General features: G+C 40.6%; 1 protein-coding gene across 3 annotated transcripts in view; it reads right to left on the bottom strand.

Annotated features, from left to right (window-relative positions):
* Nucleotides 1-17,232, bottom strand: part of TJP1 (tight junction protein 1) — a 294,015-nt gene that overhangs the window by 15,055 nt on the left and 261,728 nt on the right. For all 3 annotated transcript variants that reach the window (XM_044979338.1, XM_044979340.1, XM_044979341.1), the window contains exon 25: nucleotides 2,429-2,598. In XM_044979338.1, the coding sequence (XP_044835273.1) occupies nucleotides 2,429-2,598 (170 nt within the window). The remainder of the gene's footprint in view (nucleotides 1-2,428; nucleotides 2,599-17,232) is intronic.

Genomic DNA, 17,232 nt, shown 5'->3' with positions numbered 1-17,232 from the left:
ATTAGTTTTTTTAATCGCTTGACAGCCCTAATTTGCAGTAGATTTAGTAGGATGTGATTGTATGTTACTCACAAAGTTAGCATTAAAGGTTTCAGAATAGCACTGAAATTAAGCTACTCTTTAAGAGAAACGTTATTAAAATAATATCTTTTAGAAATATAAAGGCTTACTGCCCATTTCTGGTCCTACACAGCCATGGCATAGGAATTTATAGTTTTCAATAAATGTAGGACTTGTAGCCTAGTTTTGGTCTTCTATAAAAAGTGCGTTTCATTTAGGTATGTACTTCTTAGATGTCTGCCTTGCTAGCTTCCTAGTTGTAGGATAAATATGAAATTTAAGAATTAGAATTAGCTTACGTAAGAAAATATATTTGTGAGTTGTAAAGAAAGGCCCTGACTAGCAAGTAGAATGAAAGCCTTGAAAATAATAAGATATAAGGTCAGAAGAAATAAAGTAGGGAGAATGTCTGATTCAAAGAGTAACTTATGAGAGAAGCGAAAATTTCTAAAAAGAAGGCCTCTGACCGATAGGGATAATTGTGGATGGTTTTAAAGATTATCTGTCTTAAAATGAGCCAACATGACCCTTTCCAAACCCACACACCAGTGTTAAAGCCTATGTGAACCCAGGTGCAATGGAAAACACTGTTAGGCAGCAAGGAGGAGGGGAAGAAAAGATTTACCTTCTTCCGAAAGCCTATCCGGATTAAGACTGGAAATAAGGGTAAACTGTCTCAAATTGGTTTTTAGCTGAAGTCAGTAATTGGCAATATCATCTCTCTTGTTTGTTAAAGGGTATAAACAAGTAAATTATTAAAAGGTTAATTGCTAATACTTGCCTGACCACACTTGAGCCAACCAATACATGTTTAAGAACCCCTGGGTTTAGCCAGTTTGTAAGTATGTTGATCAAATGCTTATAAGTGTTTTGTTACTGTTTGAAAGTAGTAAATTGTTTTACTTAGGCTTTTTAGGCAGGTTTAGAGCAATTGTACAAGTGCCATTTGGCCTTTGGGTTTAATAAAGGAATTTATGGTTAAATTAGTGTTTAGTGGTTAATAATCTCAAATAATAATTCCAACACTAGTATACTTCATAGTGATATGTCACCTACACTTTTGTTACCTGTATTAGCACATGTACAAATTGTACATATGTGGCTTTCCATAAAATGTATGCCTAATTTACACAGCACAAATTTGCTCTAACCTTTTTATGAAATGGAGTAAAACAGAGCCACAAGTAGCTGAAGTGGCTGGAACCAAACAATAGACAAGCTACATTGCAACATCATCATAAGCTTGAGCTAAAAGAAAGGACATTCTTTGTTAAGGCTGCCTAAACAAAGTAGAAAATTCTCTATTTTCGCAGACTTGAGAGAGAGCACACATCATGCTCAAAGAGGTGTGGGGGTGAGGAGGAGCTGGGAGACTGCCTATAAAGAAGAAGATGATAAAATTGAAGTAGGAAGACTAATCTGCTTTATCTCTGTTGAGACTGTTAACATGGAATCAACTACAATATAATAGTTGGGATATGGACACTTCCCCGAAAGAGGCTCAGCTACCATCAAATTTTTTCATAGAACTCAGTAGTCTCTCCAAATTGTCAAAGTATAGCATTAGCTGATTGGTCCAGATTTCAACTAGTTAAAGTCCCATTATTAGTGTATTGTCAGTGGTTCTCAACCAGGGGTATGTGTATCCCTGGGTGTATGTAGAGATCTTCCACAGGGTACATCAACTCGCCTACATATTTGCCTAGTTTACCAACAGGCTACATAAAAAGCACTAGCGAGCTCAGTACAAACTATAATTTCATATAATGACTTGCTTATACTGCTCTGTATACTATACACTGAAATGCAGGTACAATATTTATATTCAAATTGATTTATTTTATATGGAAAAAATGAGAAAGTAAGCAATTTTTCACTAATAGTGTGCTGTGATACTTTTATATTCTTATGTCTGATTTTGTAAGCAAGTAGTTTTTAAGTGAGGTGAAACCTGGGGGTATGCAAGACCAATCAGAATCCTGAAAAGGATACAGTAGTCTGGAAAGGTTGAGAGCCACTGTACTAAATTATACATCCAAGTCCCTAACAAATAGAGATTTTTGTATCTTTAAGTGTAAGTGGTCTAAGTAAGATTCCCCATTAATTGAAATGTCTGCATCTTTAAACAACACCTTTATCCGAACCTATTGGTTCTAATTCCCCAACTAATTTACATTTTTTTACTTAAACTTGGGTAGAAATTATTGTAGTGACAGAAACTTTGTGTGCAAGAACTGAATAGTTCAATTTTTAAAAGTTTGAGCAGTAACTTAAGTCTGTACTGGAGAATAGGAAACTAGGCAAATAGAACACTCGCATAAATTCAACACTTCTTTCTATTAGACGTGCCAACTTTCACATTTCATACCCTCAGAAAGTGCAGACTTGGGATGTGCCTGAAGTACGACAGGGTTATTAATCGACTGAGGTTGAGTATACTGTACTGGAGGTGGGGGAGGAGGAGTAACTTGAGGAACTGGCTCATAGCGCTTTTCACCACCAGGTCTATCTGTGGGCTCAGCATCAGTAGGCTTCCCCCTGTTGGAAATAAAAGAAAAACAGTAGGCTGACTTGTCTAATTTTACAAAAGTTTCCAGTTCCTGAATTCACCACTATTTCTTCTTCTATAATACCTAATTTTCATCTCTTCCTATGAACATTAACTGTTTCTGTATACAATCCAGTCCTAAGTACAAAACATTCATTTATAAGCACAAGAGATTTCAAGACAACACTGAATCTTTAAAAAGATTAGTAACACAAACCAAAAGATGGCAAACAAAAGGCAGATGACATTTTGGGTGTATTTTTGTAATGTTTAGCTCTAAATCCTTCATTTTCAATTTAGTTTGGGTGGTCTTTCAATTGAGGAACTGTGCTATTATTTAGGTAGGTATTAAAACAGTTTAATTTTAAATTATCTAGTTTTTAAAAAAAAGCATAAATTGGATGTGCAATAGAAAGACTGATTTCTGTTAGAACTCTTCTAAATACACCCGATATTTCAACAATGCCATCTTAATTATAAACGCAATCAGCTTAAGCTTCACTAGCTTTATGTGCATAAATTTTAGCTAGTTAAATAAGCAGGCCATTTAAACTTAAATTTCATATATTTCTCACACATGATTTTCAGGAAATGGCCAATTTAAAAAAATACCTATAGTTTTTGGCTATCTTAACTTAAACTTACTTTCAAAATCATTGTGTTTAAAATTTTAGGTGCACATAATGCCTGTGAGAAATGTAACAGTGAGAGGACACCTTAAAACATCCTCACATCAACGGCAATCTTACCACTTGATGTTCCTTTTCAAGTAGTCATAGCTAGTGTAAGAGCCAAGAAATCTAGGTGATGGCAAAGCAAACAGCAATAGAAGAATGAAAGAAAAATGGTCATTCTATCTTAAGCACATTATTTCTTCATACTTTATGTTAGTCCTAGAACTGTTCACATGACAAGACATTGTACAAAGAGACAGAATTAAGTTAGTCAGGTAGCATTCTGACAAGACCTTACTGTATATGTACAGTGATCATATGCTATGCTTAATATGAAACTTTTGTCCATGAATTACAGGCAAGTGAGGCCTCAAAGTGTCCAGTCTCAGTAGTTAAGTTCAGGTCAGACTGAAATAGAAACCTTCATTATATCTTGAACAACATTAGAGTGCAATGAAAGAATTTCAGACTCATTCTACTTGACTGTAAATAGGAATTTTAGTATTCTGAATTTGATATACTATAGGTGCAAATCATGCTTATCTCATTCTGGGGCTATTTACTACACATATGCTGTAGTCAGTATTGCACTGCAGATGACTAGCTGCGAAAGTTTTTATAGTGAAGAGTTCAATCTTATTCCTAGAGAAATTCTCAGCTCTCCAGTATCAGTGTCCACAAATTAAAAAAAGGTTTCTGGTCAGCATTACCATGTCCTGTAGTTACTCTCCCAAATAACTGTGACACATTTTAATTCTGCCTACTGAGAGAAGAAAGGTGAAATACACACACACACCATGGTTTGTGTTGTAAGTGACCTTTACTATTGTGATCCCTTCTTCCTTCTTGGGGAGCTGGGGACTACAATGAGGAGTAAAAAACCTGAAGTGGAGCATCCACAGGGACACTACTCGAAGAAGAATTATCCAGATATTCTGCAGGTATATTGTTCTAAAAGTTCAATATCGTTTTATCATTGAGATAGCAGTAAGATTTATGCAATAAACTGAAAAATATTACTAGCTCCACTTTCAATTAAAATTTGGGAATATTCCTTCCAACATATATACAACTCCACTTAATGTTAATATGCATGAATTTCAGTGAGAATGGACCCCTTTCCTCTCTATGGAGTAATTTAAACATTGTCCAAAAACATCACTTATGGTCATATTTTAAAAAAATACAGAGGCTATTCAAACAGTGTTCTCTTTCTAAGCCACATAAATCAGATGCAAAGATTAAAACTAGCCTCTAACTAAAAAGACCTTTGATGTTCCCTCATCTATGAGTAGCTCTCATTTTTTATTTTTGGTCACTTATTTTAAGGCAATTACTAGCTATGTAGTTGATAACTGATTGAACTCATTCAGCTTGTAGGACTACAGTCTGACAATGGCATTCACAAGTATTCTACTACAACATTTAAAAAGTTAACCTAGTAAAGATTTATAACTCTTCGATAGACAAAAAAACAAAACAACAAAAAAACCCACAAAAAAACACAAACACACCAATCTACAAACTTAGCAAGTTCAAAATGTAGACTGCATCTGAAAACAGGATCTCCTTGGAAGGAAGAGTATTCCACAAAAATGTAGCTTTGTTTTAAATGCACAAGTTTTATTTTTATTCCCTATTATGGTAGCAGGTAGAAGCTTCAAGCAAGAATCAAGGCCCCATTATGCTGGGTGCTCTACAGACTGCTGGTAATAAGACAAGTCTTTTCCCACTGACAGAAAGAAATTGTCAATGAATAACCAACATATTGAAGAACAAATAGTAACTCATTGCAAAAGCACTGGGATCAATGGGTAATACACAACTGAATAATGGGTAGAGAACATTCTAGAAAATTAAGACAACCTTGGCTCTTCCTGAAAGAATGGATGAGATCCCATGTGCATTCTGTGGTTCCCCTCAATTTGAACCCCAGAATACTGCTCCATTTGGGATCTAAAACAAAAGCTCGATGGAGAGGAAAGATCACTCAGTTCTGCTTCAAGAAGAGAGCTACTCTCCTTGCCCATTCTGATATAGGCAGGATGAAACGTAAAAGCAGGACACCAGCAATCTTAACTCTGAAAGATGCTGTGAGGAGAATGGACTGGGATAGCCACTCTCACAGCTAGTAAACAAGGCCTGTGACTGCCAAAAGTAAATAATCCTCATTTTAAGATTTCAGTATGTCAGTATTGTAAATGGGCAGTTTGGATTTATAATGTTAACTTCCAGACATGTTGATTTTGAGCAAAAACATCTCCAACCATATACAGTTCTCATCCCACAACAAGAGGAGTTACCACTACAGGCCCGTTTCTGCCACCATGGGACCATGCTGTTCGGGGTCCAAGACAAAACGACAGGGCAAACTCAAATAGGGCGCAAAAGTCTATAGAGCCAGTTCCCAACATGTTCCTGGGCAGGGGATGCCTACAATAGTCTCATTAGGCTTCCTCTGCCTGTCCTAGGCCGCAAAGAGAGACCAGTAGTCTTTATGGAGCAAACCAAATAGTTTCATGAAACAAAAACCCAACAGTCTTGTGCCAGGCCTACCTTCCTCTACAGGGCTCTGGCAGTCAGTAGTCTCTGCAGAGGTTCTGGGCTGGTCCTTCCCTCAGAAAGCAATGGTCTGTTCTCCTCCCTGCTTAGCCAGGACTGAGCTGTCCTCTTCCCTTTTTAACTGCCCACTTGGTATCTCACAGCAAGTGCAGGTGTAGTGCAGTGAGACTGAGTAGCATCATGACAGTCTGGTAACCCTTGCTGGTTCAGTGTGGGATTTGCACACCCCATCACATACCTTCCCGCTCAAGCCAGTTCCTGGGGGACTAGACAGATATCAGCTTCCCCCCTTCCCAGGAGAAGGAATTTAGAGCTGAGTCAGGGGGAAAGTGGAGAACATGGAGACCTGGTAGATGGGTTGGAAATAGGAGGGAGCGTGGGCTATAATGGCAGAGAGAAAGGATGGTCAGGGAAAAACTGGGAGGCAAGATCAAATCAGTATCTTAGATGCCTATATACAAATGCAAGAAGTCTGGGTAATAAACAGGAAGAACTGGAATTGCTAATAAATAAATACAAACTATGACATTGTTGGCATCACCGAAACTTGGTGGGATAATACACATGATTGGAATGTTGGTATGGATGGGTACAGCTTGCTCAGGAAGGATAGACGGGGGAAAAGGGAGGAGGTGTTGCCTTATATATTAATAATGTACACACTTGGACTGAGGTGGAGATGGACATAGGAGACCTTAGTGTTGAGAGTCTCTGGGTTAGGCTAAAAGAGGTAAAAAAACCAAGGGTAATGTCATGCTAGGAGTCTACTACAGACCACCTAACCAGGTGGAAGAGGTGGATGAGGCTTTTTTTAAACAACAAAATCATCCAAAGCCCAAGATATATGTTGGAAAAATAACACAGCAGGGCACAGACTATCCAGTAAGTTCTTGGACTGCATTGCAGACAACTTTTTATTTCAGAAGGTTGAAAAAGCTACTGGGGGGGGAGCTGTTCTAGATTTGATTTTAACAAATAGGGAGGAACTCGTTGAGAATTTGAAAGTGGAAGGCAGCTTGGGTGAAAGTGATCATGAAATCAGAGTTCACAACTCTAAGGAAGTGTAGAAAGGAGTACGGCAAAATAGAGACGATGGATTTCAGGAAGCCAGATTTTGGTAAGCTCAGAGAGCTGACAGGTAAGGTCCCATGGGAATCAAGACTGAGGGGAAAAACAACTGAGGAGAGTTGACAGTATTTCAAAGGGACACTATTAAGAGCCCAAAAGCAAGCTATTCTGCTAGGTAGGAAAGATAAAAAATGTGGCAAAATACCAGCTTGGCTTAACCATGAGATCTTGATCTAAAAAATAAAAAGGAATCATAAAAAAAAAGGAAATAAGGACAAATTACAAAGGATTAATATAGGCAAACAGCACAGGAATGCAGGGGCAAGATTAGAAAGGCAAAGGCACAAAATGAGCTGAAACTAGCTATGGGAATAAAGGGAAACAAGAAGTCTTTTTATCAATACATTAGAAGCAAGAGGAGGACCAAGGACAGAGTAGGCCTACTGCTCAGTGAGGAGGGAGAAACAGTAACAGGAAACTTGGAAATGGCAGAGATGCTTAATGACTTCTTTGTTTTGGTCTTCACCGAGAAGTCTGAAGGAATGCCTAACACAGTGAATGCTAATGGAAAGGGGGTAGGTTTAGAAGATAAAATAAAAAAAGAACAAGTTAAAAATCACTTAGAAAAGTTAGATGCCTGCAAGTCACTAGGGCCTGATGAAATGCATCCTAGAATACTCAAGGAGCTAATAGAGGAGGTATCTGAGCCTCTAGCTATTATCTTTGGAAAATCATGGGAGACGGGAGATATTCCAGAAGACTGGAAAAGGGCAAATATAGTGCCCATCTATAAAAAGGGAAATAAAAACAACCCAGGAAACTACAGACCAGTTAGTTTAACTTCTGTGCCAGAAAAGATAATGGAGCAAGTAATTAAGGAAATCATTTGCAAACACTTGGAAGGTGGTAAGGTGATAGGGAATAGCCAGCATAGATTTGTAAAGAACAAATCACATCAAACCAATCTGATAGCTTTCTTTGATAGGATAACGAGTCTTGTGGATAAGGGAGAAGCGGTGGATGTGGTATACCTAGACTTTAGTAAGGCATTTGATACGGTCTTGCATGATATTCTTATCAATAAACTAGGCAAATACAACTTAGATGGGGCTACTATAAGGTGGGTGCATAACTGGCTGGATAACCATACTCAGAGAGTAGTTACTAATGGTTCCCAATCCTGCTGGAAAGGTATAACAATTGGATTTCCGCATGGGTCTGTTTTGGGACCGGCTCTGTTCAATATCTTCATCAATGACTTAGATATTGGCATAGAAAGTACGCTTATTAAGTTTGCAGATGATAAACTGAGAGGGATTGCAACTGCTTTGGAGGACAGGGTTATCATTCAAAATGATCTGGACAAATTGGAGAAATGGTCTGAGGTAAACCGGATGAAGTTTAATAAAGACAAATGCAAAGTGCTCCACTTAGGAAGGAACAATCAGTTTCACACATACAGAATGGGAAGAGACTGTCTAGGAAGAAGTACGGCAGAAAGGGATCTAGGGGTTATAGTGGACCACAAGCTAAATATGAGTCAACAGTGTGATGCTGTCGCGCAAAAAAAAAAAAAAAAAAAAAGGGCAAACACGATTCTGGGATGCATTAACAGGTGTGTTGTGACCAAGACACAAGAAGTCATTCTTCTGCTCTACTCTGTGCTGGTTAGGCCTCAACTGGAGTAGTGTGTCCAGTTCTGGGCACCGCATTTGAAGAAAGATGTGGAGAAATTGGAGAGGGTACAGAGAAGAGCAACAAGAATTATTAAAGGTCTAGAGAACATGACCTATGAAGGAAGGCTGAAAGAATTGGGTTTGTTTAGTTTGGAAAAGAGAAGACTCGGAGGGGACATAATAGTAGTTTTCAGGTATCTAAAAGGGTGTCATAAGGAGGAGGGAGAAAACTTGTTCATCTTAGCCTCTAACGATAGAACAAGAAGCAATGGGCTTAAACTGCAGCAAGGGAGGTTTAGGTTGGACATTAGGAAAAAGTTCTTAACTGTCAGGGTGGTTAAACACTGGAATAAACTGCATAGGGAGGTTATGGAATCTCCATTGCTGAAGATATTTAAGAGTAGATTAGATAAATGTCTCAGGGATGGTCTAGACAGTATTTGGTCCTGCCATGATGGCAGGGGACTGGACTCAATGACCTCTCGAGGTCCCTTCCAGCCCTAGAATCTATGAAATATGATCTGTGGTCGGTCAGCCATAAGAGCTCCTAGTTCACTCACCTGTCTGGCTGATGTGATGGCAACTAGGAAGGTGACCTTAATGGAAAGATGGGACATTGGACACATGGCCAATGGTTCTAAGTGTGGTTGATAGGTAGTGAGAGTATAAGATTGAGGTCCCATTGTGGCACCACTGTTGTTGGGTGAGTAAAAACAGAATGGCCTTCTACTGGAGGATGGAAGGCACTGATTACTGGTAGGTAGCTAATAGGAATCCCTGACATCTTCAGGGATAGGGGATAATCTGAAATAGCTGGGATATCTACTGATGCTGGAGATAACTGGTTCTGTTGCATCCAGATAGAGAAACACCTCCATTAAACTAGATAGCATTTTGATAGTCTTTTCTGCTTTGATTGATAATAGATTGAATGGCCTTCTGAACATGAACAGTAAGTCTGATGCTCATTCAAACACTGTGAAGAGAAGAGGGTCAGTTTGGGATGTTTGATATTGCAGTTCTCTCCCAAGTTAACAGATGCAGTAAGGGACATATGCTGTTTGGAGGACATACTGATATTCATAAGACGTCCAGAAACCAGAAGAAAATGGTTACCCACCTTTTTGTAACTGTTGTTCTTCGAGATGTTTTGGTCACGTCCATTCCATTGTAGGTGTGCGCACGCACCCATGTTGTGGTCATCGGAGATTTTCACCTTAGCGGTATCCATAGGGCCAGCTGTGTTGCCCCCTTGAGTGCCGCATTCATGCGCTGGTATATTAGGCTGCCCTCTCAGTTCCTTCTTGCTGACAACTCTGACAGAGGGGCAGGAGGGCAGGTAATGGAATGGATATGAGCAACAGAGCTTGAAGAACAACAGTTACAAAAAAGTGGGTAATTTTTTTCTTCTTTTAGTGACATTAATAGGCAGCAGATTTAAAAAAAATAAAAAGGAAGTATTTCTTCACACAATGCACAGTCAACCTGTGGAACTCCTTGCAGAGGATGTTGTGAAGGTCAAGACCATAACAGAGTTAAAAAAAGAGCTAGATAAATTCATGGAGGATAGGTCCATCAATGGCTATTAGCCAGAATGGGCAGGAATGGTGTCCCTAGTCTCTGTTTGCCAGAATCTGGGAATGAGCAACAGGGGATGGATCACTTGATGATTATCTGTTCTGTTCGTTCTCTCTGGGGCAACTGGCCACTGTCAGGATACTGGGCTAGATGGACCTTTGGTCTGACCCAGTAGGACCGTTCTTATGTAGTGCTTGCTCACGTCGATTCCATTGTAGGTGACTCAAGCAGAATCTTTGGAGGTGGGCTCTGAGTTCACAGCCTTGCAGATTGTAGCATTGCTCTGCTGAAGCCAGTGTCTTCTTGAGCTTGCTGGGTCAGGGTATAATGCAACGCGAATGTTTGGACCAACGACCAGGTCATGGCCTGACAGATTTCTTGGATCAGCACCTGTGCCAAGAAGGCTGCCAATAGCACCTGTGCTCCAGTTGAGTGAGCCGTTACAGTTGCCAGTGGAGGTACCTTTGCCAGCTCTGCATGGACATAGGGTGACCTTTAATCCTATCCGTCACGAACAGCTGCGTTGACTTATGTAACGGCTTCATTCTATCTATGTAGAAAGCTAGCACCCACCTGATGCCCAGGGTGTGACTCCTCCTTTCCTGATCTGATCCATGGGGCATTGTGACCCCCTGCAACTCCCTTTTGGGTCGGGACCCCAATTTGAGAAACTCTGGTCTTCCCTGTGAAATCAGTATAGTATTGGGCAAAAAGCACACAAAAGACCAGATTTCACAGGGAGAGAGACCAGCTTTCATGGTCCGTGATGCATTTTTCATGGCCATGAATTTGGTAGGGCCCTATCCAAGAGATACTTCCTCAGACGGGACTCCCATCCCTCATGTGTTTGGGGATGGGGGGAGCGTCAGATACTGCACTTGGTGGCAATGTGAGCCTCCCCAAAGCAGTGGTGATATTAGCCACTGATGGAGAAGGAACAGGGGCAGAAGTCACTTAAATTCCAGAACTCTGGGCATAGTTCTTCTCCCGATTGGGGGAGAGAGGAAGGTAGGGTCCCCTGAGGTAGGGAAGGAACTATCCTATGCTCATTATAACAACTAGGAAAAATCCATTAAAAACACTAACCTATTTTCAGTGTATATTTACAGATAAGGCAGCTATTTAGAACCTTTGGACACAGAGGATTCTGACTCAGGCCAGGCAGTGGTGAGGAGGACCTGGAGAACTGTTGGTCCGCACTGACCCTTATGCTCTCAGTACAGAGCATGAGGATAGCAACTGCACAGGCGCAGACCAACAGACACTGCTTGCTAGAAATATCCTATCTCAGAAACATGAAGCACATGTGTACCCACATGTGGAATACCCAGAACTCAAAGAAGAATTTTTACTTTCATCAGGTTCTATGTCAAATTGTACAGATATTTTTACCCCCCATTTATAGTCTTGTAGGAACACCCACAATGCAACCAAGGTTAAGGCTTTGTTCTCATCTAACTTACACCATTTTTACACCAATTACATTGACTTCAATTAAGCTACTTGTGATACCAGAGCCAATGAAAGGATCATCAAACTCACAGGCTGTGTCTATATTGCAAAAAATTTAGCAAAAAATTCTCATAGATTCCAAAACCTGCTGCTGAGCATTATCATAGAGCGATGGCTCTGGCTGCTAGACTCACTTTTACCACTCTCTCAGTTAAGCCTGCTGAAAAGTAAATTTAATCAAAATGGTGTTATATATCCAGCTGCAGGTCCCTCACCTACACTATGGCTCCTACCACTTTTCAATAAATATCCTTTCCTCTCTGTGGTAAAACAGGGCATAAAAATGGATATTACTCATTTTCTACTTTAGTGACAAATCTACATAATTTGTTCAAGTTGTTAAAATAAAGCCTCTTTTTTCATTCTACAAAACTGGAGGAATATTTTTAATAAGTTTTCCCAGTGTAGAGAAGGCCATGATTTTATCCTAAAATGTAAACCCAACACAAAGACAGTGTTTTCAAATGTTATTTACCTTATGTGGATAAGACTGTAATTTGTCAGTTGCTGATAAAGGAGTTAGCAACAGGTGCAAATGACCTAGTGCTGAACACAGTTTAACCTCCAGTGAAGAGGTGGCCAAATCATGTTCATTGCTCAGGAATAGTGATGAAGTTGACCAGAAACAGCCAGCAGTGTTTCATAAAGAGCACTAATGAACTTTTTAAATTTGCAAGGTCTAACATAACCACTTAACTACAGGGCAACCAGAATAATTCTGAAAGAAAACTTATGGGAGAAAGAAAAAGTGAACAGCAAGACTAGACTGAGTAAAACAATACCTCCAAACACATCACCTAAACCTAACAGTTCAAAACAGACAATCTTTTACAATCAACCTCTAAATGAAAGGCCACACTGCATATAAGGAGAGTTTTGCTCTAATGTCTATAATTGAGAATACACTCTCCTAAGCAATAGGCCTATAAAGCAAAGGAGAAGAGGGAAGAGACAAAACTATTCCATGTACTACAACTGCTGACAACTAGAAGACACAAATGTGACATTACCCTTACAAAGGAGCTTCACTGGTGCCACATATTTTCTAAAATGGACTTTTTGGCATGATTCCCCCATGAAGAACGCCTGATTGGTGGACATAAATATGATGAATAAAAACATTTGTACACATAAATTTCTCAGTGCTGAACCTGTAATATGAGATTCTTTCAAATGTAAAGTTACAACTTGACATTTCTTATAAGGAACACTAAACAATTCAAACTGCTAAATAGATTAGTTTGCTTACAGTACAGAATTTATTGTTACCAAGTAGACAGATTTTATTACTTACTTTACTAGACTATTTTGTTTCCAAAACAGCTATCTAAATTTGTTAGGGGCAGGAAAATGTACATAAAATATTAATACAAAATGTGTCAGTCAATGGATGAAAAATATTTTAAAATTAATGGAGTCTGTCCACTTTGTATTACACCGATGTACAGTGAAATTGTAAGCCCAGATGCCAAAATGTATGTTTCTTCTAACCACAGAAGCCATCAATAAGACAAGTGCTGAGTTATGGCGTTAGAAATTTATAATTATGTGAATCTTCACACAGAAGACTCATGTAAGTATTTAACTTTGGCTTGTCATAAACAACTGTGTTGTATCTGACCAAAATGCACTGCTCCTTTCTAAATATTAAAATTATGTTAATATTATGGCCCTACGAAGACTTATACAAATGTTTAATAGCAAACAGTCCTATTGACTTCAGTGGGGCAACTCACACCTGCTGGCCCATTGTAGGGCAGGAGAGTGGCTCCGCATGGGCCCGAGGAGGCCATGGACCCACAGGAGGTGGCTGTGGGGCGCTCTGGGGTGGGTGTTACCGTGGCTCTGAACGTAGCAGTGACCCGGCCCGGCAATGGGGAATAAAAGGACTCTGGCCCCTGTGTCCAAAAAAACTGCATAAAGCTAAGTAGGAGCCTCTCTGCAGGATCAGAGCTTCTATGTGGTTATTCAAGGCAAGTTGCCAAGAAATTTACAAAAACAGACATTTCATGCAGCAGGTATCTAGATGTGCTAGGTGCCTTAATGAGGCAAATATAAACTGGGAGGGGCGGAGGAGTAGACACTAATTCTAGGCTCAGAGTTTCTTTAACAACACCCCTCCATTACTTGTTTAATTAGTAATTTCTTATCTATCAGTGACTAATCATCTATATACTATATGAGATTTGTGCAAAAAATCTAAGTCACTTTCTTGCTATTGGTGAGTAAATACTATACTATACTATAAAACATTAGCAAAAATAACTGGATATTGGGATAAACAGAGATCATGATTTTAATATGCAAAACCAAACCCAAAGTGCTGATGTATTTAACTCTGTTATTGCATGTTCCAAGAACTCTACGCAGTGCATTCATGTCAGATCTCTTAGGTGGCTCTACCTTTAAGATGTTCTCAGAAGGCCTTCCCTCTTCAGCAGTTTCAGAGGTTTATTTTAAATGTTACATACAGACGTTCCCCGGGTTACGCAAACCCGACTTATGGAAATCCGCACTTACGGAAAAAGTTCTGTAAGCTTTTTTTTTGGTTGTTGTTGTGGTGGTGGTGGTGGGGGAGGCGTAATTGTCAGGTATACATTCCCGACTTATGCAAAATTTGACTTACGTAAGGCGTTCTGGAACGGAACGCTTGCATAAGTCGGGGAGCCTCTGTACTCTAATACAGGGGTTGGCAACCTTTCAGAAGTGGTTTGCCGAGTCTTCATTTAGTCAGTCTAATTTAAGGTTTCGCATGCCAGTAATACATTTTAACAGTTTTAGAAGGTCTCTTTCTCTAAGTCTATAATATATAACTAAACTATTGTATGTAAAGTAATAAGGCTTTTAAAATGTTTAAGAAACTTCATTTAAAATTAAATTAAAATGCAGAGCCCCCTGGACTGGTGGCCAGGACCCGGGCAGTGTGAGTGCCACTGAAAATCAGCTTGTGTGCCACCTTTGACATGTGTGCTATAGGTTGCCTACCCCTGCTCTAGTAGGTCCCCTTACAAAATCTCAATAGAATACATGAAGATCACATACTGAAAAGCTACTCTCTCTTCCTGATTAGCACCATAGAAATTTCAGCCCAAAAGCTATTTTTCCCAATCAGAAATGTGAAGAGAAGAGATGAAAATGCCTCCTCCTTCCCATAATCACATCATTGTTGTTGAAAATTTAACAATTAACTCTCGCGAGTTTAACAAATTAAAATTACTAATACAATCCCCATGCTAATAGAGTTTAGGATAATGGGCAAAGTTTTCAAAAGTGCCTACTTGACTTAGGAGACTAAATCATGTATTTGAAAAGCTCCTAAAGCCCAGTGAAAGCCAATGGGACTTCAGTTCCTAAGTACTTTTGAAAATTTGACCCATCATGATGCTGTTATGTGTTATAGTATTTTCCCCCTTTTCTCGTCAGTAATACAATCAATGACCACCACTACGTTGTGGTTTTATGCACACATTTCCCCTCTCCCTGTTAATACCACCAAGCAGTTCTAGTATCATCACACTTTTGCTGCCCTTTTATAGTAGCTCAGTTAGAGACAGTGGACAAAGAATAGTGAAATACCTGCCTAGTGAAATGCCCCTTACTGTACTGCAGTGACGGTTTAACTACAATAGCTAATGTAGATCAATTAACCCGAAGTGGAGGATCACTTTTGTCTTTAAAAATGTTTAATTTTTTTTTAAAACAAGAATTTCCCTCCTGTATTATCCATTCCTACCTCATTTACCCACCACCTGCTTTTCTACAGTTACATCAGGAATACTCCCAAGAGCTCACTGCGAAAGTAGATAAAGCTTTTAGAAAAAGATCCAGTCTCTAAATTTTTCTCTGCTCTGAACTGCCTTGAACCTGACAACTTAACTGAGATCAATAAGACATAATTTTATGATAGAATTGCCTATTTGCAAACAGCACCAACAATCTAGTCCCTTCTCTCCAGAGCGTGTCATGTCTCAAATTCTGATGAAATCTTACAGCCCAGCCAGGCCTGACTTTGCTCAGCCATTACTACTCCCATGTAAAGTGTATATTTTGTTTACAGTAAATTGTTTGCATTTCCCTCTTACAAGTCAGAATGTTCATCCTCTCAGATTTCACCATTTTCTGTCTGATAAATGTGAATTTTTTCAAAAGGAAGAGACACTAACCTTAGTTTGTTTGAATGCAAGCATCTATGATAGCAGAACAAAAGTTTACAGATGAGAAACCACAGTACTTGTTCATTGATACTGCAAAGCCACCTAAGAGTGTATACTCATTTCTCTCTCAATATATACACCTCTACCCCGATATAACGCTGTCCTTGGGAGCCAAAAAAAAAATCTTACCACGTTATAGATGAAACTGTGTTATATCGAACTTGCTTTGATCCTGCAGGAGATGGATTGCGGCTCCCGCTTCTTCTACACCCTGGAGAAGAAGGGGGCAAAAAAGCACATCCTCTGCCTTTTGGCAGTGGATGGCACCCCCTCATGGATCCAGTGAAGATGCGCGAGAGGGCCAGGGCCTTCTACACTGGCCTTTTCTCCCCAGATCCAACAGGCGCCAATGCCTCCGGAGTGCTTTGGGATGGACTCCCAACAGTCAGCACGGGCGACCGGGACAGGCTGGAGCTGCCTCTCACTCTGGCTGAGTTCTTGGAAGCCCTCCATCTCATGCCCACCAATAAATCTCCGGGCATGGACCGGCTGACCGTGGAGTTCTACCGTGTGTTCTGGGATGTCCTCGGCCTGGACCTTGCCACCGTCTGGCCTGAGTCTTTGAAGAGCAGGGTCCTTCCTCTGTCATGCAGGCAAGCAGTGCTCGCCTTACTGCCGAAGAAGGGGGACCTCCGCGATCTCCGGAATTGGCTTCCCATCTCACTCCTCAGCACGGACTATAAGGTCATGGCAAAGGCCACCTTACTGCGGCTGCGGTCCATGCTGGCAAACGTGGTCCATCCAGACCAGACCTATACCGTCCCGGGCCATATCATCTTCGATAATCTTTATCTGGTCCGGGATCTATTGGAGCTTGGGTGTAGGGATGGTCTGTCGTTCGCCCTCCCGTCCCTGGATCAGGAGAAAGCATTCGACCGGATGGACCACAAGTATCTCCTGGGCACATGGGCATTTGGCTTTGGGCTCCGGTTTGTGGGGTTTCTCCAGGTGCTGTATGCCTCCGCAGAGTGTTTGGTCAGGCTTAACTGGACCCTGACCGCACCTGTCAGCTTCGGGCATGGGGTGCATCAAGGCTGCCCACTGTCAGGTCAGCTGTACACTCTGGCCATTGAGCCCTTCCTTCGTCTCCTTCGCAAGAGGTTGATGGGGCTGGTGCTGCATGAGCTGGAGGTGCGGCTGGTCCTGGCAGCGTACGCTGACGATGTACTCCTCGTGGTCCAGGACCTGGATGACCTGGAGGCTTGTCAAGCTGTTTATTCAGCAGACTCCTCTGCCCGGGTCAACTGGGTCAAGAGCTCCCTCCCACCCACGCTTCAGGCCATCCGGTGGAGCGCAGGTCCGCTGCTCTATCTTGGCATTTATTTCTCTGCCACGCATCC

Source organism: Mauremys mutica, chromosome 11 (genome assembly GCF_020497125.1).
Source record: "Mauremys mutica isolate MM-2020 ecotype Southern chromosome 11, ASM2049712v1, whole genome shotgun sequence".
Classification (NCBI taxonomy): Eukaryota; Metazoa; Chordata; order Testudines; family Geoemydidae; genus Mauremys; species Mauremys mutica.
The sequence above is the reverse complement of the archived record's forward strand: the minus strand, read 5'-3'. Positions and strand labels throughout refer to the sequence as shown.